At 45.8% G+C, this 26,962-nt stretch overlaps 7 protein-coding genes across 7 annotated transcripts; 4 read left to right on the plus strand and 3 right to left on the minus strand.

Annotated features, from left to right (window-relative positions):
- Positions 1 to 3,396: 3,396 nt before the first annotated feature.
- LOC107545389 (histone H2B type 2-E) lies at positions 3,397 to 3,946 on the minus strand. Its single transcript, XM_016223477.2, has one exon. The coding sequence runs from the start codon at positions 3,875 to 3,877 to the stop codon at positions 3,497 to 3,499; it is 381 nt and encodes a 126-aa protein (XP_016078963.1). The 5' UTR covers positions 3,878 to 3,946; the 3' UTR covers positions 3,397 to 3,496.
- A 246-nt stretch (positions 3,947 to 4,192) lies between these two features.
- LOC148090883 (histone H2A type 2-A) lies at positions 4,193 to 4,700 on the plus strand. The gene has a single exon (XM_087828062.1). The coding sequence runs from the start codon at positions 4,234 to 4,236 to the stop codon at positions 4,624 to 4,626; it is 393 nt and encodes a 130-aa protein (XP_087684188.1). The 5' UTR covers positions 4,193 to 4,233; the 3' UTR covers positions 4,627 to 4,700.
- A 1,114-nt stretch (positions 4,701 to 5,814) lies between these two features.
- On the plus strand, positions 5,815 to 6,316 carry LOC148090884 (histone H3). Its single transcript, XM_087828036.1, has one exon. The coding sequence runs from the start codon at positions 5,830 to 5,832 to the stop codon at positions 6,238 to 6,240; it is 411 nt and encodes a 136-aa protein (XP_087684162.1). The 5' UTR covers positions 5,815 to 5,829; the 3' UTR covers positions 6,241 to 6,316.
- A 4,755-nt stretch (positions 6,317 to 11,071) lies between these two features.
- LOC107545384 (histone H4) lies at positions 11,072 to 11,497 on the minus strand. Its single transcript, XM_087827586.1, has one exon. The coding sequence runs from the start codon at positions 11,472 to 11,474 to the stop codon at positions 11,163 to 11,165; it is 312 nt and encodes a 103-aa protein (XP_087683712.1). The 5' UTR covers positions 11,475 to 11,497; the 3' UTR covers positions 11,072 to 11,162.
- A 3,975-nt stretch (positions 11,498 to 15,472) lies between these two features.
- LOC148090885 (histone H4) lies at positions 15,473 to 15,848 on the minus strand. The gene has a single exon (XM_087827596.1). The coding sequence runs from the start codon at positions 15,833 to 15,835 to the stop codon at positions 15,524 to 15,526; it is 312 nt and encodes a 103-aa protein (XP_087683722.1). The 5' UTR covers positions 15,836 to 15,848; the 3' UTR covers positions 15,473 to 15,523.
- Positions 15,849 to 21,385: 5,537 nt separating this feature from the next.
- Positions 21,386 to 21,901, plus strand: LOC107545386 (histone H3). The gene has a single exon (XM_016223475.2). The coding sequence runs from the start codon at positions 21,386 to 21,388 to the stop codon at positions 21,794 to 21,796; it is 411 nt and encodes a 136-aa protein (XP_016078961.2). The 3' UTR covers positions 21,797 to 21,901.
- A 1,011-nt stretch (positions 21,902 to 22,912) lies between these two features.
- Positions 22,913 to 26,467, plus strand: LOC107545393 (histone H2B type 2-F). The gene is made up of 2 exons (XM_016223480.2): positions 22,913 to 23,414; positions 25,437 to 26,467. The coding sequence occupies exon 1, from the start codon at positions 22,932 to 22,934 to the stop codon at positions 23,310 to 23,312; it is 381 nt and encodes a 126-aa protein (XP_016078966.1). The 5' UTR covers positions 22,913 to 22,931; the 3' UTR covers positions 23,313 to 23,414; positions 25,437 to 26,467.
- Positions 26,468 to 26,962: the final 495 nt, after the last annotated feature.

Genomic DNA, 26,962 nt, shown 5'->3' on the forward strand with positions numbered 1-26,962 from the left:
ATTGTCTCAGCTTGTTTGCCCCCACAATTTACAACATACAGTCACTAAACATCTTGGACAAAGGAGCAGCTATGGAACTCAACCTCAAATCAGTTTTTGAAGTTACCGTGCAGTGGTCATTCAAATTGGAGAGGGAAGGGAACGTAAAAGTCTTCAAAAGGCTTAGGAATTTATTATTAACATTGTAAATGTGCAATACAGGTCCAAGTTAACTTTTTCAACTTCTCAGCCTTCTTGGTTTCCTTTCTTAGGCACACTGGTGCCTAAAGAAACCTCAGAGACACGGAAGTTCTTAGAAAATGTTTCCTTCTCTAGTCCAGCTCACATGCTCTGCAGGTCCACCTGGACAGAATGCTGGCAACATCTCCAGAGGCACCATTTCAGTTTCCTTTACAGGTCTTTGAGTGCAGTCACTCAGAGGAACTGACCAAATGTGCCATGTCTCATCAGCTGACATCTCAGGGCAACTAGTCTCACTTTCTTTTAAAATCAGAAAAAAATACTAGGTAGTCTTCATCAAAGACACAGCCTCAACTACCATCCTTTTTTGTTATACCTTCCAAATGTATGTCTCCAGGTAAAACCCCTCTCCTGAAGGTCAGCAGATTTACCTGAAATATCCACGTGGACTCAGTAAGGCATCTCAGTGCAAAACATTTCAGACTTCCCTCATAATCTCATTTTCCCCAAAACATCCTATTTCTTTCATTTTCTTCAATTTGGTTAATGTAGAACCAGTCACATAATCACTCCAAGCAGAAAATAGACTGCAAACTTCCACTCCAACTCATTTAACTCCTTTTTATTAGCTTTTTGTTTATCCCAGAGTTTTTCACAGCTTTTTGCTCAGCAGCTTACAGTAAGAATTATATTTCATATCAGAGATAGTTTTACAAAACAACCCTTACCTCTACTTTGTGTGGTGCACAGTAATAATTTGCTGTTCTCTTCTTTCCTATTCCATTTCACCTCCTTTTTAAATGCCTGTTGAGCTCCATGAAGTTGATCTCACAACCCACTAATGAGTTGCAAACTACAATTTGAAAAACATGGTCAATAGAACCCCAGAAAATTAAGGACATAAACATAAAACCTTTGTGAAAACATACTCGCACATTAAAAATATGCAAATATGACTCTTAAAAAACAATAATGATTTTCCTTTTTTTCCTTGAACTCCTATTTCTATTCTTTCTTCAGTGTTATTCAGCTGTAATATAGTTATATATTTGAAAATCTTTTATTAATCACTCTATGGTACATAACCTAGAACAGGGTGTTAGTTTTGTTTTCAAACGTGTAAGTGTAAATGTGGTTGCTAAAGGGAACTACTGATTGATGGGTAATTTAGTTTACATTGAATCACTTTCTCCACCCTTCAAGATTAGTTCTTTTCTGCTTTCCTACTCATTCTGAGTCCTCAGAAACAAATATCGACCACTGCCTCCCCCAAATATTAGGCTATTCACACATGCTGAGAGCCTCTAGAAATGTTTTCTTTGTTCTATTCCTACCCTGAAAACTCAATCTCCCTCCTCACCAGCTCTAAAAAGTTAAAGCTGAACTTTCTCAGCTCTAGCAATTGGCCTCATCTAGCAGTAGATCCAAGCAAGGCATGTGTTACATCAGGGAGATGTTTCCTGAGGCTAAAGCATGAGAAAGGGATGGATTTAGTACAATAACTAGGAAATAATTTACCTGTATTTGGGTACAGCACACAAAAAATAAGAAATATCATGCTGGAAGATAATATTTGGGATTTTACGTAGGTACGTAAGAGAAAAAAAAGCCAAAGCAACCGCTAGGACCCTGTTGCAGTGTGCTTAACATTTTTTACATGGAGTTTCAGTTTTATGACTTTATTTTGTGCTTTGCCTTCTGTTCTCATTTGACCTCTTTAAAATGTTTAAATGCAGGAATGTAAAGTCCTGTCCTACATTTGGTGCCTGGAATTAATGAGGGAATAAAGGGAAAATGCAGCTAGTTTTGTACATAATGTTACCAACAATTCTGGGAAAGGACAGGAAAAAAGAAAGCGCCGGGGGTTGTGACTAAAAACTGTGAAGCAAGGAATAAGGCAACCGCATAACCATGTCAGTGGTTACCAACTATGCACCACCTGGTGTGTTCCAATGTGTTCATCCTTGCCTCTGACGAACAGTATCCCAGTGATTTGGGTTCGGTGGACCTATGTGGGATTTTATGGTTAGGTTGATTGATTCAGGGTCTAATGGCCATTGAGATATTTTAGGAAACACATCTTTGTAACCATAGTCTCAAAAATGGAGAGAGCTTGTATTACTAATTTTTGGTGCCTCTTTTTTCGGACAGAGAATGAATTGCTCTCGGCAAGGAACAAATGTTTTTAAGGTGGAGTAGTTTTAACATCAGCCGCTGTTTAAAGTCTCTGGGAGGACATTTTATGAAAAGCAGGCCCAGGTTCTTGAAGTCCCTTAATATGTATTACCTTAATCGGACAGTGTTGAAATTCTCCAATTAGAGCAAGAGCATGTATTGATTCTGCATACTTGAAGAAGAATACATAACTGAGACAGGAGGAAATGTGTAAGGTAAAATCACAGACTCAAGGTATCTGGGTACACCAGGAAACTTTACTGGAGGTGCTGAGGCATGTGGTATCCATCACACTGAATCAAGTTCCCAGAGATCAAAAAGAATGCATTTCCAAAATACTCACCTGACCCAAATGCCAGACTTAACACTGCTTGCCCCCCAACACCCCGTCATCTTCAGTAGATTTACATCGATGACCACGCACCATTAGGGTTTTCAGGTGGAGGCAGTTACTTGTGTGGGAACATGCCTCCTAGCTAGGTTCTTCAAGCTGCAAAATCTGTACCTTCCCAGTTGTCGTTTCAAAGTACGAATTTCCCACTGGGAAATTGGTTCATTGAAGGGACGGTGTCTGATTTCTTCATATTGACTGAACTGTGAGGCAGGGCAAAGAGCATTCCTGCATGTTCTGTCCAGAAGTCTAAACCCACAGAGCATATCATGTCATCTGAGAAACAGAGGTGTGGAGGAATAACTCCAGCCAAAGAGAAAAAGGTTTTAATTACCGAAGTCTCCCGAAGTCGGGAAAAATAAAGAGGTCTGTCTGCAGATTCGGGAGAATGTAAAGCTGTGCCCTGCTGCTGGGAACAACTCGGGGGGGGGGGGGGGGGCATGCTTTTCTAACCTTCACCAAGGAGCCCTGAGCTACACGTGAAAGAGGCAATCAACCAGCACATCTGAAGAGATCATTCAGGCTGGGGCAACGACAGAGGGGTGTCTGGGCCCAGAGCTGCTGAATAGGCATCCCTGACACCCACTGGGAAACAGGTAGGTGGCATAGGAAAGGACGGTACCGACATTGGAATGAGAGAAGTGACCGACAAGCTCTTTCACTGAAACGATAGGTGGCTCTGAAAAGAGCCTTTGGGGGGGGGGGTCAAGCGGCCGGCGACTCGTGCGAGCGCCGCGTCCCGGCAGGGACTCACTTGGAGCTGGTGTACTTGGTGACAGCCTTGGTGCCCTCGGACACGGCGTGCTTGGCCAGCTCGCCGGGCAGCAGCAGGCGCACGGCCGTCTGGATCTCCCGGGACGTGATGGTCGAGCGCTTGTTGTAATGCGCCAGGCGGGATGCTTCGCCGGCGATGCGCTCGAAGATGTCGTTGACGAAGGAGTTCATGATGCCCATGGCCTTGGACGAGATGCCGGTGTCGGGGTGCACCTGCTTGAGCACCTTGTACACGTAGATGGAATAGCTCTCCTTCCGGCTGCGCTTGCGCTTCTTGCCATCCTTCTTCTGGGCTTTGGTGACCGCCTTCTTCGAGCCCTTCTTGGGCGCGGGAGCGGACTTGGCCGGCTCAGGCATAGCGGGAAGCACCAGCGGCAGGAAAAGACCAAGGACGCAAGCACAACAGCGGGACCGAGGCTACCGGAAGCGGCTCGGTACTTATAGAGGCTGTATGCAAATTAAGGTTCCCAGCACGCCGCGTTGTGATTGGCGGGTTTTCAGTGGCGCTCCTGCGGGAGAGGGGGGACGAGGTTATGCAAATAAGTGGATTCTGCCCGCGCTCTCCTATTGGGCATCAGGACAAAGCTCTGCTTTAGCCAATCAACGTGCTCGGTGAACAATCGCCGTTCTGCCTATAAAAAGGTGAAGGGGAGCCGTTTAGGGCGACTTCCTCGATCGTCAGTCGGGAGCTGCTCGCAGTGCGTATCGCCGTCATGTCTGGTCGTGGTAAACAAGGAGGCAAGGCCCGCGCTAAGGCCAAGTCCCGCTCGTCCCGCGCTGGCCTCCAATTTCCTGTGGGGCGTGTGCATCGTCTGCTGCGCAAAGGCAACTACGCCGAGCGGGTGGGGGCCGGCGCGCCCGTCTACATGGCGGCCGTGCTGGAGTACCTGACCGCGGAGATCCTGGAGCTGGCGGGGAACGCCGCCCGAGACAACAAGAAGACGCGCATCATCCCTCGCCACCTCCAGCTGGCCATCCGCAACGACGAGGAGCTTAACAAGCTGCTGGGCAAAGTCACCATCGCCCAGGGCGGCGTTTTGCCGAACATCCAGGCCGTGCTGCTCCCTAAAAAGACGGAGAGCCACCACAAGGCAAAGGGCAAGTGAGGAGCCGTGCGTCTCGCGCCCACCCAGCCCCCGTTTGAAAGGGGCACCTGTGAAATCAAAGGCTCTTTTCAGAGCCACCCACTCTTTCAAGTAAAAGAGCTGTTACTATGCTAACCAGGTTCTTCCATTCCACGTTTCGCAGTAGGGAGCGCCCACCCCACCCATACGCGGGGGGTTGCGAGTGCCATTTGCCTTCGACTCCCAACCGTCCCTTCGCCCACATCTCGAGCACTCCCGCTGCCTTGCCTTTGGCAGGGCGGGGCCGTAATCTTTAAGGCCACGGATCAGGGCTAGTGGAGGCAACAAGACCTCTCGGGCGCCCCCAGCCACTCGGTTACAACTCCTTTGGGAGGCGGCCTCCGGCGCGCTTGATCGATCTCAGTCGGCGCCCAGCGCGCAACTCCCCAGTTACCCCGGAGACCTGTGCCCGGCACTTGGGACCTAGTAGGAAGGGAACGCTCACAAACGCACCACACGGACACCCCACCGCAGTCGGGAGGGGAGCGGGCAGTTTTCGAGACTGGCCAACCGGGGGCTTGCTTGGCCTGACCGAGCCGACTGTCTTTGTAGGTTAGTTTGCTTTTGGGTTTTTAGAAGTGAGAAGATGCCTTCCAGGCGGAGATAGGGGCTTTCCAGGGCGGGATCTTGTGCCCGGGGCGGGGACAATTTTCCGATCCGAAAGGCGGGAAAAGCGGTCCTTCAGACCGACTACGGGGTTCGGAAAACCTAACAAGGCCACCAGGGGGCGGGGGGGAGGAGGGGGCAAACGGAAGGTTGAGGTTCGGCGCGGGAGTTACAAGGCGTGGAAAGGAAGAGGGTATGGCGGGGAGCGTGTCCTAGGGAGTGGAGGGCTGCGGGGGAACATTCTGACACAGTCGCGGGTAAGAAAAAAGGAAAGAACAAGAAAAAAATGACTCGGCCCGAAAGAAAGGGGAAAAAAATAGAAAAAACTGTTGGCAAACTGCTGCAAAGTAGAGGGGGGGGCGGGGGCGCGCGCGCGCGCGCGCAGGGAGAATTCTGCCCCAGCCAATCGGGGACGCCAAGGAGGATGACATCACAGCCAATGGGCAGCCAGCGCGGGACTTTCAATTTTATCGTCCCGCCCAATCCGGAAGCGACTGTGTCTATAAAGACGGCGGCGGTGGCCCGGGGCCTCGCTCCCTTCCCCGCCGTTGTGTTGTTCGGCTCGCGTGTCTGATCGCCATGGCCCGTACCAAGCAGACTGCTCGCAAGTCGACCGGTGGCAAGGCCCCGCGCAAGCAGCTGGCCACCAAGGCGGCCCGCAAGAGCGCGCCGGCCACGGGCGGCGTGAAGAAGCCGCACCGCTACCGCCCGGGCACCGTGGCGCTGCGCGAGATCCGCCGCTACCAGAAGTCCACGGAGCTGCTGATCCGCAAGCTGCCCTTCCAGCGCCTGGTGCGCGAGATCGCGCAGGACTTCAAGACCGACCTGCGCTTCCAGAGCTCGGCCGTCATGGCGCTGCAGGAGGCGAGCGAGGCCTACCTGGTGGGGCTGTTCGAAGACACCAACCTGTGCGCCATCCACGCCAAACGTGTCACCATCATGCCTAAAGACATCCAGCTGGCTCGCCGCATTCGCGGGGAGCGAGCGTAAGAAGTACGCGCACTCTGTTCCATCGCATCCAAAGGCTCTTTTCAGAGCCACCCACAACAGCACTGGGAAGGAGCTGTATTGTATCACTTGGGGCCTCCGTGCTCCCACCGCGTCCTGCCGGGGAGGGAAGGGGGGGAGGCGGCGGCGTTGGGTTCCCAACACAGGCATAGGCTCCAGGCCTCAAGACGTACTTCCCTCTGCTGCCCACTTTCCGAGGTGTCGTTTTGAGTTTCACAGGGGTTTGCTCAGTCTTAATGGGGACTGCCGGCGTAGCCGCTGCTCCCCTGGGCGAGGTCGGGACGCCCAGTTTCGCTGCTCGGACACCTCGCGCAGTCGTGGTGTAGGGCTCTCGTGGGCCGTTTTGGTCACAAGTGACCGGGGGTCGGAGGTTGGGCTGTCCCCCCGAGCAGCTACTGGGGGACGCTCAGGGACACGCCGTCCAGAGCGCACCCCGGAGGCCTCTCGGCCAGCTGCGGGCCTCCCGACCCCGCCGGAAACGGCCCCACCCGGCGCGGCTCTCGGGCTGCGGAGGAAAGTCGCCCCCTCTGTCGGGTGGGTTTCTGTCAGTTCAAGTCCCGGATGCCTGCGTCCCGACGGCAGATAACTTCGGGTCTCACTCGCCAACTGGGTGATACCTCCTATCCTGTGCTCCCAATCAAGGCCCCGGCGGGGGGAGGCGCGGGGGGGCCGCGCGTGTGTACAGGCCCTATGGGCCACTCGGGAGCTGGGCCTTCAGCGGGCCGTTTCCTGCCCGGGTCCGCAGAGTGAGACTCGCTGTACACCGGGGAGGCGTCTGAAAGCTTCGACCTGTGTCTGGGTACTCTGCCCGGACATGGTTTCTCCGCTTTTTTTTTTTTTTTTTTTTAAGCTCCCCTTGCCTCTCGAGATGTGTCAGAAGAGGGGAGAGCCGTGTAGGGTCTGTGTCCCTCCTGCTACAGGTGGCCACATGTTTCTGTTTCAGGCAATTTTCAGAGCATGCCTCTAGGTCTCTGCCCAGTCCCTTGTTGCTAGCGTAGGCCCCAGTGCAGGCTGGGTCCCTTGGACCGGGCCTGTACTCTTGAGTTAGGAAGTCCTAGTGACTTAGAGGTGTGTGTGTGTGTGTGTGGGGGGGGGGGGGGGGTGCCACCTTTGCATCCATCCTCAAGGCAAACCTTGCTTTCTGAGAGACACTCTGAGGCTCTCAGGTGAGTGACTTGCCCAGCATCTCAGGTCCAGGAGCAGCTAGCTGAGCTGACCCTGGGACCTAAGATGCTGGTGTCAGATGATGGTCCTCTACAGCCTCTTGCCTACACCCAAGATGGCACTGCTTTCATTTACCAGCCTCCCCCGCCCCTTTACTTAGAGGAAGTCTCCCTGTCTGAATCTCAAGTTTAGTGGCATCGTTGACATCTAGCCAAGAACAATAAAATCTTGTGTTCCTGTCACGGTAAAGGCCTGCCTACCCTCACAGCAGTCTTTCAGATCTTTCCATCTGTTTCAGAGGCTGGTGCAGACGAGTTCATCAATACAAGAGAACAATTTAAGATGCAGGTTTTAACACTTAACCATTTCTGCACTTAAAGCACTCCTCTACTCGCAGATGAGAGTTAAAGGATAATGAAGGACAAGGTAAATAAATGCTCTTCCTCTGATCATTAGCTTCTACACGGCCAGCTTGGTTGTGGGAAAAGTCTACCCTGCACCTGGGACTTTACCAAGTGAGAAACTTGTCTTCGTTCAGCCTGGTGCGTGTGCCCGTGTAGAGGGGAACTGTGTGGTATTATGGCCCTGTTGACACCTTTTGCTTCACGCCCTCTCCTGGTTGTCCTCCTCACCCTTTTCTCCAGGTCCCTCTCTCACCTTTCTCATGTTCTCCTCCTCGTTCTCTGCCAGGCCCATCGATATCCTGGTTTCACCCATGCTGGCCGTTGTCTTTTTCCTCCCTGCAACTGAAGTGAGATCACGGATTCCCTGCTTTGCACATCTCTGCCTCTGACAGCTGCTCGCAAATCGGTATCTCCTGCTGAGACCCCTGTCCTGAGCTCTACACCAATATTTTCTAACTGCCCTGTGACTGGGTCCTTCTGGATGGATAGAAGCCACTTCAACCTCAGCTTATTTCCAAAACTGCCACATCTTGCTTCCTTCCCAAAGCTGTGTTTCATATTTCTCATCTTAATGAAAGACACCTTCAGCTCCCCACCCCAACCCCCACCCCCACCCTTCCCGGGCAGAGGTTCCTTCCTCCCGTCCTTTGTCCAAATCTCATGAGTCAACAAATGCTATCAAATCTACTTTCTGACTTTCAATTCTGCCACCCTCCCTCCATCCGTCCGTGGTCCCTGCCTGAACTGATGCCCTCACCAGCTCTGATTATTCAGGATAGATTTCCCGCCTCCTTCCCAACTCCCTTCAGAAATGATGAAGTCCACCTTCTTCTTTCTCTTCTTTAATTATCTTTACTGTTGAAAATATTACAGATGTCCCCTTTTTTCCCCCATTGATCCCTTCCACCCCCAGGCCTTCCCCATACCAATGTCTGCGTCCATGGGTTATGCTTATAAACATGTAAATTCTTTGATTAATGTCTCCCCACCCACACCCACCTTCCCTCTGAGATCCCTCACTCTGTTCCATGCTTCTATGTCTCTGCAAGTCCACCTTCTTTTGCATGGCGGTTAATAACTAGTAGGGACTCTGCAGTTAGACGAGCTCGGATTTGAATCCTGCTCATGCTGACAGAATTTTCTGGGGATGTGGTAGAGGATCGGGGTATGATCGGGGGCTGAGAGTGAAGTACATAGGGAAAGGCAGGAAGAGGAGGAAGGACGGCAGAGAAGAGAAAGGGGATGGGAAACAGACCTCTAGGGTCCTCATTGCTATACAGGTAAGCTGGGGGTAGGAGGTTAAAGCCTGCGGCCCCTTACGGGTAGAGCCAGGGCTCCTGACCCCCTCACCCCTAGCAGGAAAAGTCTCCAGAGAAAAAAGACTGGGATCTCCATGTCCTCAGGTGTAAAGCAGGATCCTAACTGCACTCACTCCAAGATCACTGTGAGGATGAAAAGAGAGAGTACAGCCCTCGCACAAAGGGCTTAGAACAGAGCCTTATATGTGGTCGCAAATCTATTAACAGCAACAGCAATCATGATGTAAATACTAGTGACATTAGTATCGATTGATGTAAGTCCCAATTACAATCACTCACGCCACTTAAAGAAGAAGAAGAAGAAGAAGAAGAAGAAGAAGAAGAAGAAGAAGAAGAAGAAGAAAAACACACCCACAAAGAAAATTGGTGAATAATTTTAAACACACGACCAGCTTCCAGGCTGCATGGCCTGGGCAGTAAAAATACCCAGGTTCCTAGGTGGCTTATGGCTCATCTTTCCCTCACCTCCTCTCGTTCAATTTCACAATAACCCTGGCAGGGAGGGAGGGCTTTTTTTTTGGTATTCCTGTTGAATGGTTGAAGAAACTAAACCTTCAGTGGAGGAAGAGACACCTGGGAATGTGTGGTTCACACAGCCAGAAGATGGCATGGGGGGGGGGACCACTTGAGCCTGGGGGGTCTTGTGTTTTGCTTTCCATTCTGTATTAGATTGCTACATAATACTTACATCTAGAGGTACAGTACCACTATATACGTTCAGTAGCTCTGATTTCTGACTCTAAACTACGGTAAGATATAATTTTATGTTACTACCTACTGCACGTTCATACACACACGTGTAAAAATTGAAACAAGGTGTAGAAAAGGATTTCTTTTTTTTCACTTGGGATATTCTCAACCCAATTCTGCTCCATTAATTAAAGATACTGGCTCCCAATTTCCAAATTGAATTCACCACCTTGTTCATGGGTCACGACCAGCAACTGAAAACCACCGCAATGGAGAAAACAACGAAAACACAGGATACCGAGGATACTTTTCACACACTGGCCTGAGAGCCTGCCAAATTTGTTTTAAAATTGCGCTTAATGAGTTCACCCGTGATCTTATAACCTGTATTTCTTCTCCTTGATTTTCGAATGGGGCTGTTGGATTGGATTTTGCGAGTGCTCTCGCACCAGTGTAGTGGCACAAAACACCATCCAACCTGAACAGGGCCCCTAAGCCACCTGGCCTACTCTCTCATTGCAGAAGTGCGAAGGGAAGCCCAAAAGAATTAACTGATGAACAAGTGGCAGAACTGGCATCTCAGGACCGCAAATCTGGGGCCGCCTTGAGACTAACAGTGACCTTGCCCCGTCTTGCTGGTTTAAACTTCACACGGCCCAGTAACACGACCACAAATGTGGCTAACGCCCCAAATCAAACCGTCCGTGTTTAAAGATGGGGCACACTATCCTCTCAGACAGCTAGGAGAAAAAGTCCTCTGCCAGCATCCTTGCATCAACAGGAGCCCCCGATGAGGTATCCCAGCACCGTAACCGGGCAAAGGTAGCGAAAACTGCGCTCCAGAGGCAGGAGGGATGCTAGGCTGGCTTACAGAAAGGGGGGGAGAAAGTTCCCGCCTCACCCCTTCCCCCATCCCAGTCCCCTGAGTAGCCCGTCTCTACGCAAGTACGGATTTGAGTAATGCGAAGTTCGATTGGTCCAAACACCACCGCCCTGATTGGCTGAGTTCTCACACCGACTGTCCTGGAGCCCCACTGATTGGCCAATAACTATGCAAATACGGATACAGTCACACACCTCTGGACAGGGAAGGCCTCAGCCCCGTTCAAAATAAGCTTTGGCAAAAAGCTTCGTGGTGCCTAGGGCTGTTAAGCGCTTTGGCTATCACTACCCGCCCCCAAAACTGCAAAGCGCAAAGCAATCGCGCGCGCGCACACACACACACACACACACACACACGCGTGTGCCCAGCTCCCCCGAGGATTATGTGGGTGGCCCTAAAAAGGGCCTTTGGGATAGCCGCACGAGTAAGGCCTGCAGCGGCGGCCTAACCGCCAAAGCCATACAGGGTACGTCCCTGTCGCTTTAGGGCGTACACCACGTCCATGGCCGTGACCGTCTTGCGCTTTGCGTGTTCAGTGTAGGTGACGGCATCCCGGATGACGTTCTCCAGGAACACCTTCAGTACCCCCCGAGTCTCCTCGTAAATGAGCCCCGAGATGCGCTTGACTCCACCACGCCGAGCAAGACGTCGGATGGCGGGCTTGGTGATGCCTTGGATGTTGTCTCTCAGGACCTTGCGGTGGCGCTTGGCGCCGCCTTTACCCAGCCCTTTGCCGCCCTTGCCTCTCCCAGACATAGTGACCGCGCTCTGAGCACACAAGCCTCAGTGCCGGGGAGGCCCGCTCTGCCCCTGATATACAAGAACATCGGACCGGATTGAAAACCTCAAGCGCGCCGGCGGGAAGCCCTCGAAATTTGCCCCCGCCCCTCCGCAGTTTCTCATCTCGTTTCCCGCGGGCCCTGTCCCTTCTGCTCCACTCTCCACGCCGCCCCCTAGCGGACCCTGCCTGCCACAATCCCGGGAGAATTCAGATCCCAAAGCCGGCCTTCCGGACTCCGCAGCTGTTTTCGTCTCCTCGCCATTTCTGCGCTCCCTCCAGGCATTAAACATACTCTTAATCACCTGGACTCGCACTGTGAAAATTTTCCTGCAGGAATTCAAGAACCCACACAGTATTGGTCGGCCTTAGGCATACCCACTCCGGGCCAGGTCCCTTTTCTGGTACCAAGATGACTACGTTTTCCTGCTCTAATCCTGAAAACTCTCCCTGCTAAGCTAGTTTATGCTTCATATTTACCTTTATTGTCTACCTTTATCTCTAAATTCTAGCTAGATTCTCCCTCCATTCCTCAGTGATTGTAGAGCTTATACCAACTAGATTGGGTGAAATGGACAAAAAGTACATCAACTTTGGTTGATATGTCACTTCATGGCTTCAATCTTTCACATAGATCTTTGATTCTTAAAACAGTCCTGTGACGTAAGGAGGAATTATTAGTAACACTGAAGCTGAAAATATTGAATTTTGGCAAAGCTAGAATTTGCCATGGTTCATATAGCCTAGAGTATCTATCATCTTTAACTGCCTATCATCTTCAGATTGTTTTGGAGGAAATTATACATGCTTATTTGAAGAAACTTGAACAATTTAGAAATGTTCAATGAATTTAACAAAAACCAACACCTATACATCCTTCTTAAATTTTTATGAATGTTTTTCCTGATAATTCTCCATACATTCATGCATGCTTTATATACTATCAGCATTCTGCATGTATGATAATTCAGTTTTCTTTTGGCTCAAGTACAGAAATAACATGTATATTAAGAGCTAGAATATAAAGAACAGAGTGAAAAGTTTCAAAGGAAAAAAATAAGCATATAGTGAAGGATGACTCAGGGGCATCTAGCCTGGGTCCCTAGGAGGATAGTGCTGCTAATTCAGACAAGCAGGGGGCCTGGAAAGGAAAGGCAAGACTTTAAACTGGTCCATTGTAAAGTTTGATTAGTCAGTGAGACACTAAGTGCCTCTATGACCCTGGTAATGGAAATAGACACACAGAGTAAATTCTATAATCATTTACATATATCCTAGTGGAAGTTCTGAATTCACCCAGGGAGGGAAGAGATGGCAACCTGGGCTGGCTTTTAGAGAGCATCTGAACCATTCAGGGGTGGAAATGAGAAAAAAGTTATTCTGTTAGTACTCAAAGAGATAAAGTAGCATTATACTCCTTACTCTTACAGATGATTGTTTTTTAAAAATGAGCTAGCCCTGACCTGCGTGGCTCAGCTGGTTGGAGTGTCCTCCCATAAACCAAAAGGTTGTGGGTTCCATTCTCAGTCACGGCACATTGCCAGGTTTTGGGTTCAATCCCAGGTCTGGGTGCATGTGGGAGGAAACCTATTGATGTTTCTCTCACATACCAGTGTTTCTCTCTCTCTCTCTCTCTCTCTCTCTCTCTCTCTCTCATCAATTATTTATAAAGTTGGGGGTTTTTTTAAGCCATTTATTAAAGCAAAAAGATTCTTAATGAGTGTTCTGTAATTTGGCAATATTCAGAGGCTGGACACAGCTAACAGAAAATTAAGGTAAGCCATATCATAATAGTATTTAGTGGAGTAGACAGGATGGGAACAGGGTCACTATTAATATCACTATAAAGATGTATAATTATTGCTTTAAGGACAAGATCTTGGAGAAATTTAGGAAGAAAAAAGAAATATAACTATTGATAATAAAATTCAATACTATTGAAAAACAGACCAGTAATATTCAGTAAAACAAGCTGACTACAGTTTTTATTCAGGCCTCTTTGTTTGCCCTAAATGCTTTTGTTATTGGAGGGACTAGCTAATTACAACAGTATCACATTGAGAAAATAAGCTTTACCTTTTTCCTCCTGTAATATTTTGTACAATTTAATAGTATCATTCACCCAATTTTTTTCCACTAAAGAAAACAAAATTCAACATTATGGTAAACAAATATAGAGCAATATATATTCAGATTCTAAATACTTTTGTTTCCTTTAAACAAAGTTACTTAGATCCGTGGTTCTCAAACCTTAATGTGTATCAGAATCACCTGGAAGGTTTGTTAAAACAAATTGCTAGGTCTCAGCCCCGAGAGTTTCTCCTTCAATGGGTCTGGGTTGGGTCCAAGATTTTGCATTTCTAACAAGTTCCCAGGTGATCTGATGCTCCTAGATTAGAGTTTACAGTTAGGACAACTAGTTTATCCAGTGGGCAGGTCTTTCTCCCCCTTCCTCCTATTATTCTTTGATTTCTCTTCAAATCTTTAATATGTCCTCCAGAGCATCTCCGTGAAGATCAGATATATTCAATCTATATTGCCTTTAAAGTTTTAAAAAACCGATAGTGATATTTGCAATAGAAATGCTATCGCTTGCTACTAAGCTTTTAATTTAAAAGGAAAATGAAACATCTTGAACACCGAATCCTCTGATCTATTTCTCACCTGGACATCTTCACAAACGTTACTCTTGCCATTCTCCCTGGCCCTCTTCCCCCTCCCCTATCCTGGGCATCTCAGCAGGATGCCAGGCATTCTGCTCTATATTCAAAGCCTGACACAAGCCCCACACCCACAGCCATTCCTCCCCAATTTCCCAGCAGCCAGTGACTTCTGTCGTGTATAGGATTCCTACAGAAATTCTCTACATTTCTTTTTTAATTTCATTTTTTATTGTCTTTGCTGGCTCGATCCCCAGTCGGGGGCGTGCAGGAGGCAGCCCATCAATGATGACTCTCTCATCATTGCTGTTTCAACTCTCCCTCTCCCTTCCTCTCTCTGAAATCAATTTAAAAAAAAAAAAAGGCTTGCTTTCAAGAAACTTATTAGTTTACTTTGCTTTTATAGGATATTGTCTCTGCATCTGTATCTTTGCAGTATTGTTACTGAAAGGTAGTATCATAGGTCCTTGACTAAATTTCCTTGAATGCGGTACCAAAGAACCAAAATCTAAAAAATATAAAGAACAGACCCCCATGAGGGGCCTTTTTATTGAAAAACAGAAACACAGGAAACCAAGAGTACTTTCCACACGCTGTTCAGACAAGTGTCAAATATTTTACAACTGCACTAATGAACTCATCTCTGATTTAGTAAGAGGATGAGGGAAAAGGTTTACAGTTTTAAGTACACGAATTTATGCTGGTATTTTATTAGGTGTTGTATTAATTTCTATACAAACTATAAACCTACTTTTGCCCCATCCTGTATTTGAATGGTTGATGATTGGATTTGATTTTGCAAGAACTCTTGTACCTTCTCCGTGAACAGTGTAGTGTCACAAAATACCACCCTATGTTCAGGTGCCTAAGGTCACCAGGCCCACTCCCTCATTGCAGAGGTGAGAAGTGAAGCCCAGTTTCAAGAGGCACAAAAACCACCAGGATGCAGAACCGCCTTCTAAAGGTTGTAAATCTGAGGCTGCCTTCCCACTTTGTCCAAACAAACGTAGCAAGGCTGTAGAGAGTAACCTAACCTTCCATTGTTTTGGTGGCTTGCACATTCCACAGCCTGACCCCATGATTAAATAGCACGCCAAGAAAGAAACCTAAATACTGGTTCGATCTGGGGCAAGATAACCTTTCAGATTGATTAAACTGAAAGCGGGCCAGGTGAAAGATATTAAAAGTTGGGTAGCACCTTGGGCAGCACTACGCACGCACACACACACACCCCCTAATGTAACTCTAAGTCCCAAATGCAGTTCTGTATGCTACAGGAACAAATGCGCAGCTCTTCCACGGGCCAATGTGGGTGGCCCTAAAAAGGGCCTTTGGGATTGCCGCTCCTGGAGGCCTGCAGCAGCGGCCTAACCTCCAAAACCATACAGAGTGCGTCCCTGCCGCTTCAGGGCATACACCACGTCCATGGCAGTGACTGTCTTGCGCTTGGCGTGCTCCGTGTAGGTAACTGCGTCCCGGATCACATTTTCCAAGAACACCTTCAATACGCCCCGGGTCTCTTCGTAAATAAGGCCTGAGATGCGCTTGACCCCACCACGCCGAGCCAGACGGCGGATGGCAGGTTTAGTGATGCCTTGGATGTTATCCCTCAGGACCTTGCGGTGGCGCTTGGCACCACCTTTGCCTAAGCCTTTGCCGCCCTTGCCTCTCCCAGACATGGCTGCCGCGACCTGAGAGCACTGGACTGCTCCCCGTGTGGCCAGCTCTGCCCCGGATATACAGGAACATCGGACCGGATTGAAAGCAGCGAGCGCGCGGGCGGGAAGCGGTCGAGATGGTCCCCGCCCCTCCAGTTTTCATCCCGCCCCCCCGTGTCCACCCCCTCTCCGCCCTCCACGCCGCCCTCTAGCGGCCTGTATTTGCCAGGGTTCCAGGAGAATTCAGGTCCCAAAGCCAGCCTGCCGGATTCCACAGCTGGTCCTGTCTGGCGCTCGCCATCTGTGCGCTCCCCCCAGGCATTAAATTTAGGCGAAGAGGAAAGGTCTTTCTGGGGCGAGAAAACCAGGAAAAGAGTAGAGTCCAGAGACAGAACAGAGACGAGAGCGCCGAGTCCAGTCCCAACAAGAGGCTTCTAACTGTGGTTACAGACTGACAGACGGACAAGGCGATCTCCAGAGCGGCACCTGGGATACCGTGGAAGGGAAGAGGGGAAATCGTCATAATACCCGAGTCTAGTCTCTATTTTAGTGATATGAGGCCCGGAATTTCACCTCACCCAGGAGAAATGAGATCCTATGAAAACTAGTCTCACTGTTGCCAAACGTTCTCATGGAGGTGAGTGAATCCAATGCACTGTCATCCAAAGCTCTGCTGAAAGAAGCAATATATACAGAAAAACTGAAGGATATTCTGTAACTGTCTCTAGATCCTCCAAAGTCAACCTTTGTTTTTAGCTAGGATTCAGTTCCCAAATTGTGTACCCATTGGGGCCCCACATAGAGCTCCAATAGTTTGTCGAATTGGGTTTCGCAAGATGACAGCTGCTCCATGTTGAGAGTCATTACGAGAAAGTGCCCTGTGAAATTGACGGGGGTCATTACCTATAGCATGTTCATTACCTTACCGGGGTCTTTTTAGGCTAATCCGTGAAAATACGTGGTTTCTCCATCAGACAGAATTAAGGGTTTTCTTTTTCTTTTCTTTTTTAAGGATATTATTGATTTCACAGAGGGGAAAGGAGAAACATCAATGATGAGAGAATCATTCATCGGCTTCCTCCTGCACCCCCCCACACACACACACACTGGGGATGGAGTGCACAAACCGAGAATCCAACGGCGGTCCCTTGGGTCACAGGCCGATGCTTAACCACTGAGCTAACGGTTTTCTGAGAAATGTTTATCTTAAAAACATGTATGTGCCTTCTTTCATCTCTCTGGCTCGAACTACTTTCTGTATGCTAATGAATTCCAAATCTGTATCTTTATACAGATTTCTCGGCTTCAGGCATGTAGATCCATCCTTCTGTTGCTGCTTCTTTCATTGTAAACTCAAAATCTCCAAAAATCAAAATATTTAAACTGAAAATCACTAAGGTGTGACTCTCACGAGGGCTGAGAGGATTCATTCCCCCACCCCCACCCGCTTTCTGTCTGTTCACTGAATGGTGCCACCGTGCATCACAGGTCTAAAACAATACCCTGGAATTCACAGATGTTGAAGGATAGCAGAATATGCTACCCAAAATATGACTAGGAGTTCAGGACTTGCCATACCAAAATGATGCTTGCTTGGTAGACTGATGATTTTGAGCCACGGGTACTTGAAAAAACAGCAAATGCAGGGACATACTTTCTTTGAATTCACCTTATTTGCCTAAAGACAGATCCTCCAAAAAGAACTCAATTGCCTGGGCTTAAGAATTAATCTGACATAAGACTGATCAAAAGGAAGAAAGTATACAAATTTTAATACTTATATGTGTGCATGGTAGCATTCAGAAGGAAATGAAGACCTGAAGAGTCCATTAAGCCCAAAAGTTTACTTCTACTCTCAGGATTTTTTGCTGGGCCTGAGAATTAAATTGACAGGAGGAAGCATACAAATTTTACTGTAAATTTTACTTGCCATGGGAACCCTTCATAAATAAGTGAAGGATCAAAGAAGCAGTTAGAATTGAATCCTTACATACTGAATTGGACAAAAAGTAGTAATTTGGGAAAATGTAACATGACAAAATGGCTTGGGTTAGGGCATTAATGATGGAAAAGTGACCAGGAAGATAAGGGTTAGTTTAGCAAAGTTTGTACAGATTTCTCTCAGCTTTGACTCCCCATCCTTGGTGAGAAGACTGCTATAATCCTCCTTGTAAAGGGAGACATCTTCCATGTGGAGAGTTAGGCTGCCCTTCTGCACCTGCTATTTTTCAAATGCCTTAGCTGAAAATAATGCTTATGCCAAAATCGCATGTTTTAGGTGCGGCATATTCTGCCGCTGATGGGGTTCAGGACACGCCACCCTAAAATGCAGCACCTTAGCATATTAAATATTTTAAGCTGAAGCGGCCTTCCCCCGGGCCTTCTCCCCTGAAACAGTTCATAAAACCCTCTTGTGAAAGGTGCCCTCCCTATATCCAGAGGAAAGGAGCATTCCTGTCTTTAAAGGCAAAGGAACACACAGAAGAATCCTAACAAACAGGCCTTGCACTTTCCCCCAGGTTGCTATACTGACCTCAGGCTCCTTAATCTGTCCCACCTCTACACAACTGCCCACTCTTCAGTAAACCTAGCATAAAGATACTCAGGTATAACTGTTTCTTCAGATCTTCATTTCCTTGTGAAGATTTCTATGTCATGTAAAACTTATGTTAAATAAATGTGTGTGTTTTCTTTTTGTTTATCTGTCTTTGTCAATTTAATTTTCAGATCCCGCCAGGGACCCTGAGAGGATGGAGGAAACCTGTCCCCCTCTCTTCTACCACCCTTCCCTGCACAGTACAGCCAGTAGTGTCAAGGACAGGCAGAAAGGGGGGGAGTTGTATCCAATGGGCAACACGTTAAGGGAATGAGTTAATCTCAGAATGGGATAAAGAAAGCAGCTCAGAACCCTATGGTTTCTCAGTTTGGTCCAGGGCTGCAGGCCTCTCAAGACAAAAGGGATTCGGGCATATGGTCTCATCTTGGTGGAACCTAAAGCCCTGGGGGTACTTGACTCAGATTAAGCACAGACTGTCATCCTGGAACACATATTTAAATTTAGTTCATTACTTTTGTATTAAAAACAAACCCATACACTGTCTTCCTGGAACACATGTTTTAATTTAGTCCATTACTTTCGTATTAAAAACAAACCCATACACATATTTTTAAAAATGTCTAATAATTCACTATTTTTTAATCCTCACTTGAGGATATGTTTTTATTGATTTGAGAGAACGAGAGAGATGTGAGAAACACTGATTGGTCGCCTCCGTATAATACTCCAACGGAGGCAAACTAGCCAGAGCATTAATTCACTTCTTAACATTTTTTTTGCCTGTTTATTTTCTGTGGTAAATTTTAAGCTGCTTATGCCTGTGTTTCTCCCCTCATATGACTGAATAATAAAATTTCAGTGCTTAATCTTGAAACTGCTCATTCTTATTATTTCTGGTGAAAGAAACTTCAGAAATATTAGGAGTGAAATATTCTCTCTTCCCCACAGCTAGAGCAAAGCAAACATTCTTCTGCATTATAAACTTGCTTCTGATAAAATGGTCACTGAGAAATATCACTGAAATAGTACTCTATTGTCCAATGTGAAGACTAGATGAAACTGAACTAATATAGATATAAATTATGTTATTAAAGGTAACTTCTAAGGCAACTTTATATCACAGACTATTATATTCTGAAAAGTGTTACCTATACCTTTTACAAATTTACTCTTCTGATTATTATATTTGATTTGTTGCCCTGGAATTAATAGTTAAATTGTCATCTCTTTTCTGTGAAGTAGAAATTCTTATACAAGTTTTTTTATTAAGCCAGAGGAAGACTCTTGGAATTTTCTATGCTATGAAGGTAAAATAAATCCCATGGTTATTGGATTCTATATGAATATACAACTTGAGAATCTTTTTTCTTATATAAAGAGTGCATACATAGCAAAAGTTGCATACATTTAAAAAAAAAAACAACCCCCTGAAAACATTGCAAAGAAATGTGACATTTGAGTGAGCTGCTTTGGGCTGTCATCCTGACACCATAGATAGTTTCCTCTAATTGGAATAGGTCAGTGGAAACGTTTTGAGAAAAACTGAGTGACTTGATTACATGATGGGAAAATTTTCAGTGTTTGAAAATGTAACCCAACTCCGATAAAACTGGAAATGTGAGGAAAATAACATATATTTTGCAGAGTTGTGATTAAATGAGATGGTGTATATAAAAGAATTTTAAAATACTGAGTAGCGCTCTATATATGTTATTTCAAACCTCCATAGGGAGGCATAACAGCTATTCACATCAGTTACACATTAGCATGACATTTTAGATATTTTCCCTAGAGCAGGAGATTGCTGCTGCCCAAGGGGGACTATTGAAAATGTAAAGATAACAAATTTCTACTTTGTGCTTAGTGTTCAGGAAATCCCCTCAAAATCATTTATTTTATTTCGACTTCAGCAGGAAGATGATCATTCTTATTGACATCGGGATAAGTGTTACGTTTGTTTGGCCTGCTTCTGTTCTCTAGTTTGAATTTTTATAAGATTTGAATTCAGTGCTCTTTCAACGAAATAAACAGCTGTTTCAAAGTTTTATATTTATTATAACTTTAAACATTGGTAACCTTATATAAATGCAGTTTTATGACATGCAATTTTCTGAGCAACACTTCAAAACCTGTGGAATAACTGAAACATAAAGGATCTTCAATTTCCTTATACATAAAAGATAAGAAACTTTTAAGCATTAGAAAAACACTTTATTGAAGGACATATGCCAGCAATTCAGTAATCAACGAATAATTTATTTGCTTTGAATCTTTAACTTTTAGTCTGACTGAAAAGTAAGGACTATTTAGAAACTATTCACCATCCTAAAGGAGAAATTAATATTTCCGGTCTTCCTTGATTTAGAAGCGTTTCGTCCATAGGACCTAATTGGCCTTTAACAGATTGAGGAGGGAACCGCATTCTCGGGGGGAAAGGCTTCAGCAAGGTAGAAGGCTGCTCTGCAGGTTCAGACAGGTCAGCACACGGCTAGTACGACTTCTGAAGTCAGGTAAACGTAAATCCAGTTTTTGGTTCCTTTAACTGCCTGTTGTTTTGCTGAACCTCTGTCACAGCGCGCTTAGCACAATGCCAGGCGCTAAGTAAATATTAACTATGGGAAAGGAGTTACAGTAACTCCTGACTGGGAATATAGGCTGAAACCTAGTTCATGGGAGGGCATGCTTGTATCTCTAAGGAACCTGTTAAAATATGTCCCAAGCGTGCAAAAACACTTCTTAAAGTGCTCTTACAAAAACTACACCACTTAAAAGGAAGATCTTTATAAAATAATAATAATCTGTGATCGATAAGATTATAAAAAAGTAACCAAGGAGGAGTAATAAAGGAAGAGAAGATCAGCATAAGAATCTTCAGTCCTAGTAAACAGGATTGAATTCTAGCCAATGCGATCACAATTCTGGAAATCCCCGGGAGCGCTTTGGTCCAATCAAAGCGAGGCTATATCTATAAATAAGCCTGCCTAGGCGCCCTGAAAAAAAACACCGGCGGCGTCATGGCGCGTACCAAGCAGACTGCTCGCAAGTCGACCGGTGGCAAGGCCCCGCGCAAGCAGCTGGCCACCAAGGCGGCCCGCAAGAGCGCGCCGGCCACGGGCGGCGTGAAGAAGCCGCACCGCTACCGCCCGGGCACCGTGGCGCTGCGCGAGATCCGCCGCTACCAGAAGTCCACCGAGCTGCTGATCCGCAAGCTGCCCTTCCAGCGCCTGGTGCGCGAGATCGCGCAGGACTTCAAGACCGACCTGCGCTTCCAGAGCTCGGCCGTCATGGCGCTGCAGGAGGCGAGCGAGGCCTACCTGGTGGGGCTCTTCGAGGACACCAACCTGTGCGCCATCCACGCCAAACGTGTGACCATCATGCCCAAGGACATCCAGCTGGCTCGCCGCATCCGCGGGGAGCGGGCTTAAAGCAAACGGCTTTAAGCAATTTCCAAAGGCTCTTTTAAGAGCCACCCACGTTTCCTTAAAGCAGCTGTAACAGCTTTTCAGTTAAGGCATCTCGTACACCGGTGTTGTAGGTAGAGGGTACATTCTACCTACATCAGCCAATACCCTGGTTTGACCTTGGGCCGGCTGACCGGGGTAGATGCAACGACGGTCTACGTTTCCACCTCGCTTTAACACGCTGGCTTGATTTCAAATCCGGAAGACCAACCTTAGCTAGTAAAGGAGAAATTTGCAAGACTGCAATCCACTGTTAGCAGCCGTTCATAACTTCAAAAGTGCTAGTACAAAACGTTAGCACAAATCTGAGTACAGATTGATACCTTTCGAAGATCATTAGTAGCTTCGAATGGTATTCTGGACTTCCAATTCGTTCTGGTTACCGGGACCATACCGGGTGTTTACAGGTAAAGTCCTCGATCCCCAAGTAGTCGCCAGGATTTTTAACAAAGGATTGGGGTAAGACACTGTGCTGAGTCCCGAGGACAGGGGTGGGAGTAGAGACATTTCTTTTAAAAATTAGGAAACCGTTTGTTTCCTGGTTTGTGCTTAAGAACTACATAAACCCAATTTTTAATATAGTATTCATCTTCACTGCATAATACAGGTGTCGTACAACGGAATGGGAATTTCAGGTGGGAAAAAAACGGAGGTTTTTTAAAAATGTAAGCTATTTTTCCAAAAATCAAAACGAACTTCCAGAAAGTAGAGAGCAAAACAATGCAAAAATAAGGAAGTTCATTTGTCTTTAGCTGGCGCTGCAAATCTCTTCCATACTTAAGTGTATATTGAATGAGAAAGGCAACAGCAAAAAAGATCCCAAACTAGATACTGTCACTTGAGATAATTTACTGGTCAGTGTGAAATGGCACATTTTGATTGGCTGACAAGACTTTTGTTCTAATAGCCACTGAGAGAGCGCGAGCAGTACCTTATTTACTTGGGCTCCACCTCTATGACGCCACTATTGGAAGTCAACCAATGACAACGCAGTACTGCCTGAGACTTCATTTGCATATAGGCTCTATAAATAGCGCTCAACCAAGTCGGCAGTAGTCGCAGTTGGTTCTCCTCTTGGGTGGTCGTTCTCTTTGCGAAGATGCCAGATCCTGCGAAGTCTGCTCCCGCTCCCAAGAAGGGCTCCAAGAAAGCGGTTACCAAAGTACAGAAGAAGGATGGGAAGAAGCGCAAGCGCAGCCGAAAGGAGAGTTACTCCGTTTACGTGTACAAGGTGCTGAAACAAGTTCATCCGGACACCGGGATCTCGTCCAAGGCCATGGGCATCATGAACTCCTTCGTCAACGACATCTTCGAGCGCATCGCTGGCGAGGCCTCCCGCCTGGCGCATTACAACAAGCGCTCGACCATCACGTCCCGGGAGATCCAGACGGCCGTGCGCCTGCTGCTGCCCGGCGAGCTGGCCAAGCACGCCGTGTCCGAGGGCACCAAGGCCGTCACCAAGTACACCAGCTCTAAATAAGCGCGCAAGAAGTGCTGTAGAACAGCTACTTTACCCCAAAGGCTCTTTTCAGAGCCACTTCAGTTACCGGAGAAGCGGCTGTAAACACTTGTTGGGAGATAGGTAAGCTTTTGGTTAGGTGGGTGGGCCCGTGGTCACGAACCCGTTCGGGCCGTAAAAAGGGTTATATTCCCCTCCTTGTTAAAATTCGGAAAGTGGTATTGTTTAGTCGCGCGACTCTGTAAGAAGTGATTAGCTCTCAAGAAATTAGTTCCCAAAGCTCCTTAAGAGGTCCTCAATGGAAGCTTAAGCACAGAAGCCGCGGGATAGATATTATTCCATAAGTTTCTTGGGTGGTGAGGGTTCCTTGTACCCCTGGATGTGTTTTTAAGTAAGTACGCTAAACCCTAGTTTTTCCCCAGCGTGTACAGGTAGAAAGCTTATTTTTCCACTGTTTTTTCTACTTGTTAGCTTCTAATCGTCTTTAGCCAATTTTACCCAATAAAGCCACATGCTCTAGATTGTTGGTCTACACATAAGTTTAGACCTAGCACCTGCTTTCCTGCCCAGTAATTCAACCAGACATTTTGACCCCCACTCCATGGGACATTTAGAAATAGTAGATTCAGAACTACTTCAAATGCAAACATCTTTAGGTGTAAATTCCCCCCCCCCCCGTTCTTTGTTTTTTTAAACTTGGAATTCAAATTCCAGGTGACACTGACATGGGGGGGTACAAGAATGAAGAGAAATAAAGCAAGCTAAGATTTATGTTATATTCAGGAAGAAGATACAGATATTATTACTCTAGGAGTTGTTTAGGAAAGCATAGGTTTAAATAACTATATATAACATGTATAGGCATAAAAAGCACTAAAAGAGGGATATTCCAAGTTCCCCAAAGCAGCAGTCCTGTAAGGAGTGATCATAAATTGTTGGCACTTAACTTAGACGCACATATGCATATACTCACATGAATGTGCATACAAAGATTTTTAAAAATCAACAGTCAGTGGTACTTATGTTAACATATATACACCAGGGAGTGTCAGCTCAAGTCGACTAAAACTTGATATAGAGGATTTGAAGAGTATGGTTGACAAGATTAATAACTATATTTAAAATAGAAAAAGTACACTATTTTGAAATTCACATGGAATACTGGTAGAACCTGACCATGTGTGAAATGACAAATGGGAAGTTCAACAAATGTTGAAAAAGCTGAAACCATGCAAGGCATTTACTAATCATAATGCAATGAAATAACTGAAAATGCTCTCCATGATCTATACTATTAGGGAAAAGCATATAGGTTAAAGAGGACATTAAAATAAAATTACTTTTTAGAAATGGAGCACTATGTATTATAAACCTGCATGAAGAGATCAGGAAAATCAGAGCTTTAAAATGAGAAAATAGATTAAAAATAATGAATTAAGCTTTTAACTTAAAAGCCGATAAAGGAACAACAAAACCTGAGGAAACTAGAAAAAATAAATTAGGAAAGAAGCAGAAAGCAATAGAAGAGATCATACTTTCCCATTCCCCTAAAACAGAATTAAGCAATTAACCCAAAATCTGTTTCTTTAAAAAATTAAAGGGTTTATCCTTTGGCAAATTTAGTACTGAAAGAGAAACATTACACAAATAATAGCAGCATTAGATATAGAAGACATTGAGATTGGTATGTATATTTTGATATATTTGCAAATATAGGCAAAATATTTAAGATACAAATGACCAAATTTGCCTTAAGAAAAGTAGACTATATGAATAAAACATAGATATAGGAGAAACTAAAAAGACAGGCAAATATCTATACCCTTAAGCCCAGCCAGAGCAGCTCAGTTGGTTGGAGCATCCTCCCAAAAGATTGCTGGTTTGATACCTGGTCAGGGCACGTACCTGGGTTGCAGGTTTGATCCAGAAGGGGTGCCTACGGAAGGCAACCAATCAATGTTTCTCTCTCTAAGTATGTCCTCGGGTGAGGATTAAAAATTTTTCAAAAAGCACCAGGCCCAGACAGTTTTACCTTGAGGGGAGAGACAATATCTATATTACATAAATTGATCAAGATAATGATGACAAAGATATTATGGACACAATATACAAACCTGTTGTAAATGCCTGTTTCTTCTCTTCAAGGGCTTTATTCTGCCTCTCCAGAAGTGGGCCTCAAAGTCACAGCCAAACTCCAGATGATAGCTGTTTCAACGCTTCTTCAAAATTACCTTCTCAAAGAGCACATTTGGGAAATGTATTTCTCCAGAATGTGTAAGCCAGTTATTTCTAGTGTTTTTTAGAGATTTTATACCTCCATTAATTCACATAACATGTTTGAAAATCCCTTCCTTTAACATGTGCTCCCTCTTCACAATTTCTTTTCTTCCTCTCTAAGGGTTAAGGAGTATCACGTGCTTAGTATTATGGAGATGAAAGGGGAAGGCATGAAGATGAGCTTTTTACCCTTTGGGGATTTTGAACCCATATTTAGAAACAAAGCAAGAAATGAGGAATAAAGGAAGTACAGCAATTTTATTGGCTCCCATTTTACTGCTAGTGTGCATTAACAAAGAAGTCTGTACCTAAAAGACAACCTTACAGAGACCCAGATTTTCAACTTCCAGAGGTTTTGTTTTTTTAACATCCTGCCAAGCCTAATACACAGTTCTCTTAGGGTCTTTTAGTTCTTATACTATTATAACTAGGAGGCTGATAATAATCACTTCTTAAGCTTCTAACAATACCATTTACAGTAACACAAAAATGAAGAACCTGGAAATCAACAAAAAGAACAAAACTTGTAGAAAGAAAATTATATAACACTTGTGTAATATTAACAATGATATGAATAAATGGAGTTATATCATGTTCATGAATTAGAAAAGTCAGTATTATGATACCCCCTCCCTCTAAAGAGCTAGACTTAAGACAATCCTACTCCTAATCCAAGCCTTAAGAGAATTTGACATAGTTGATCACTCTTTCTTGAGACACTTCTGTTTTTCCTGCCTCATCAGCAATTCCTTGTCCACATTCTTTGCTGCTAACTCTTCTACACAACCTTCAAGATTTGGCACGTCCCAGGATTCAGCCGTAGACCTTTCTTCTGTTTTCTATCTGTACTTTCTATTTACATTCTCTTCTATTTTGTCTATGGTGCTGAATACCACATACACAGGATAGGGCAAAAATAGGTTTACAGTTCTTATAGAAAATAATAATAGAAGTATAAACTGCTTCATGTATTCACAACTGTAAATCTACTTTTGCCCCACCCTGTGTATGATTCTCAAATTTTTCTCAGCTGAGTCAATGGAATCAGTTTATTGACCCACTCTCCTCACAACCCATTGCCTGTTCTCTATAACTGTCTACACTGCAGTGTGGTGCTTAGGTCTGGAAGCCCTAGGCATTACAGGGTGGACCCAAGAGCCTCTAAAATGAAGCCTCGGTAGGTCCAACAGACCCTGGGTATTGTCCCTGCTAAATGTGAAGGCGAAGAAAAGAACTACTCACCTCCCTCCCCCCAAACCCATCCACCCACCCTCCTCCCTACAGCCTTTTTCTCAGTCCTAGAAACCCTTGTCATCCGGGATAAAATGGGCCTTGGAGCCCTGAGGGTGAAGTCCCGTGGTTCCCCATTGCATTTCAGAGCAGCCCCTGAAGAG

The sequence above is a fragment of the Miniopterus natalensis genome, chromosome 19 (genome assembly GCF_054644295.1).
Source record: "Miniopterus natalensis isolate mMinNat1 chromosome 19, mMinNat1.hap1, whole genome shotgun sequence".
In the NCBI taxonomy this organism is placed as follows: domain Eukaryota; kingdom Metazoa; phylum Chordata; class Mammalia; order Chiroptera; family Miniopteridae; genus Miniopterus; species Miniopterus natalensis.

Bases quoted from the DNA above. Each gene is read 5' to 3' on its own strand.
- LOC148090883 (XM_087828062.1), top strand. From the start codon at position 4,234: ATGTCTGGTCGTGGTAAACAAGGAGGCAAGGCCCGCGCTAAGGCCAAG.
- LOC107545386 (XM_016223475.2), top strand. From the start codon at position 21,386: ATGGCGCGTACCAAGCAGACTGCTCGCAAGTCGACCGGTGGCAAGGCC.
- LOC148090884 (XM_087828036.1), top strand. From the start codon at position 5,830: ATGGCCCGTACCAAGCAGACTGCTCGCAAGTCGACCGGTGGCAAGGCC.
- LOC107545389 (XM_016223477.2), bottom strand. From the start codon at position 3,877: ATGCCTGAGCCGGCCAAGTCCGCTCCCGCGCCCAAGAAGGGCTCGAAG.
- LOC107545393 (XM_016223480.2), top strand. From the start codon at position 22,932: ATGCCAGATCCTGCGAAGTCTGCTCCCGCTCCCAAGAAGGGCTCCAAG.
- LOC148090885 (XM_087827596.1), bottom strand. From the start codon at position 15,835: ATGTCTGGGAGAGGCAAGGGCGGCAAAGGCTTAGGCAAAGGTGGTGCC.
- LOC107545384 (XM_087827586.1), bottom strand. From the start codon at position 11,474: ATGTCTGGGAGAGGCAAGGGCGGCAAAGGGCTGGGTAAAGGCGGCGCC.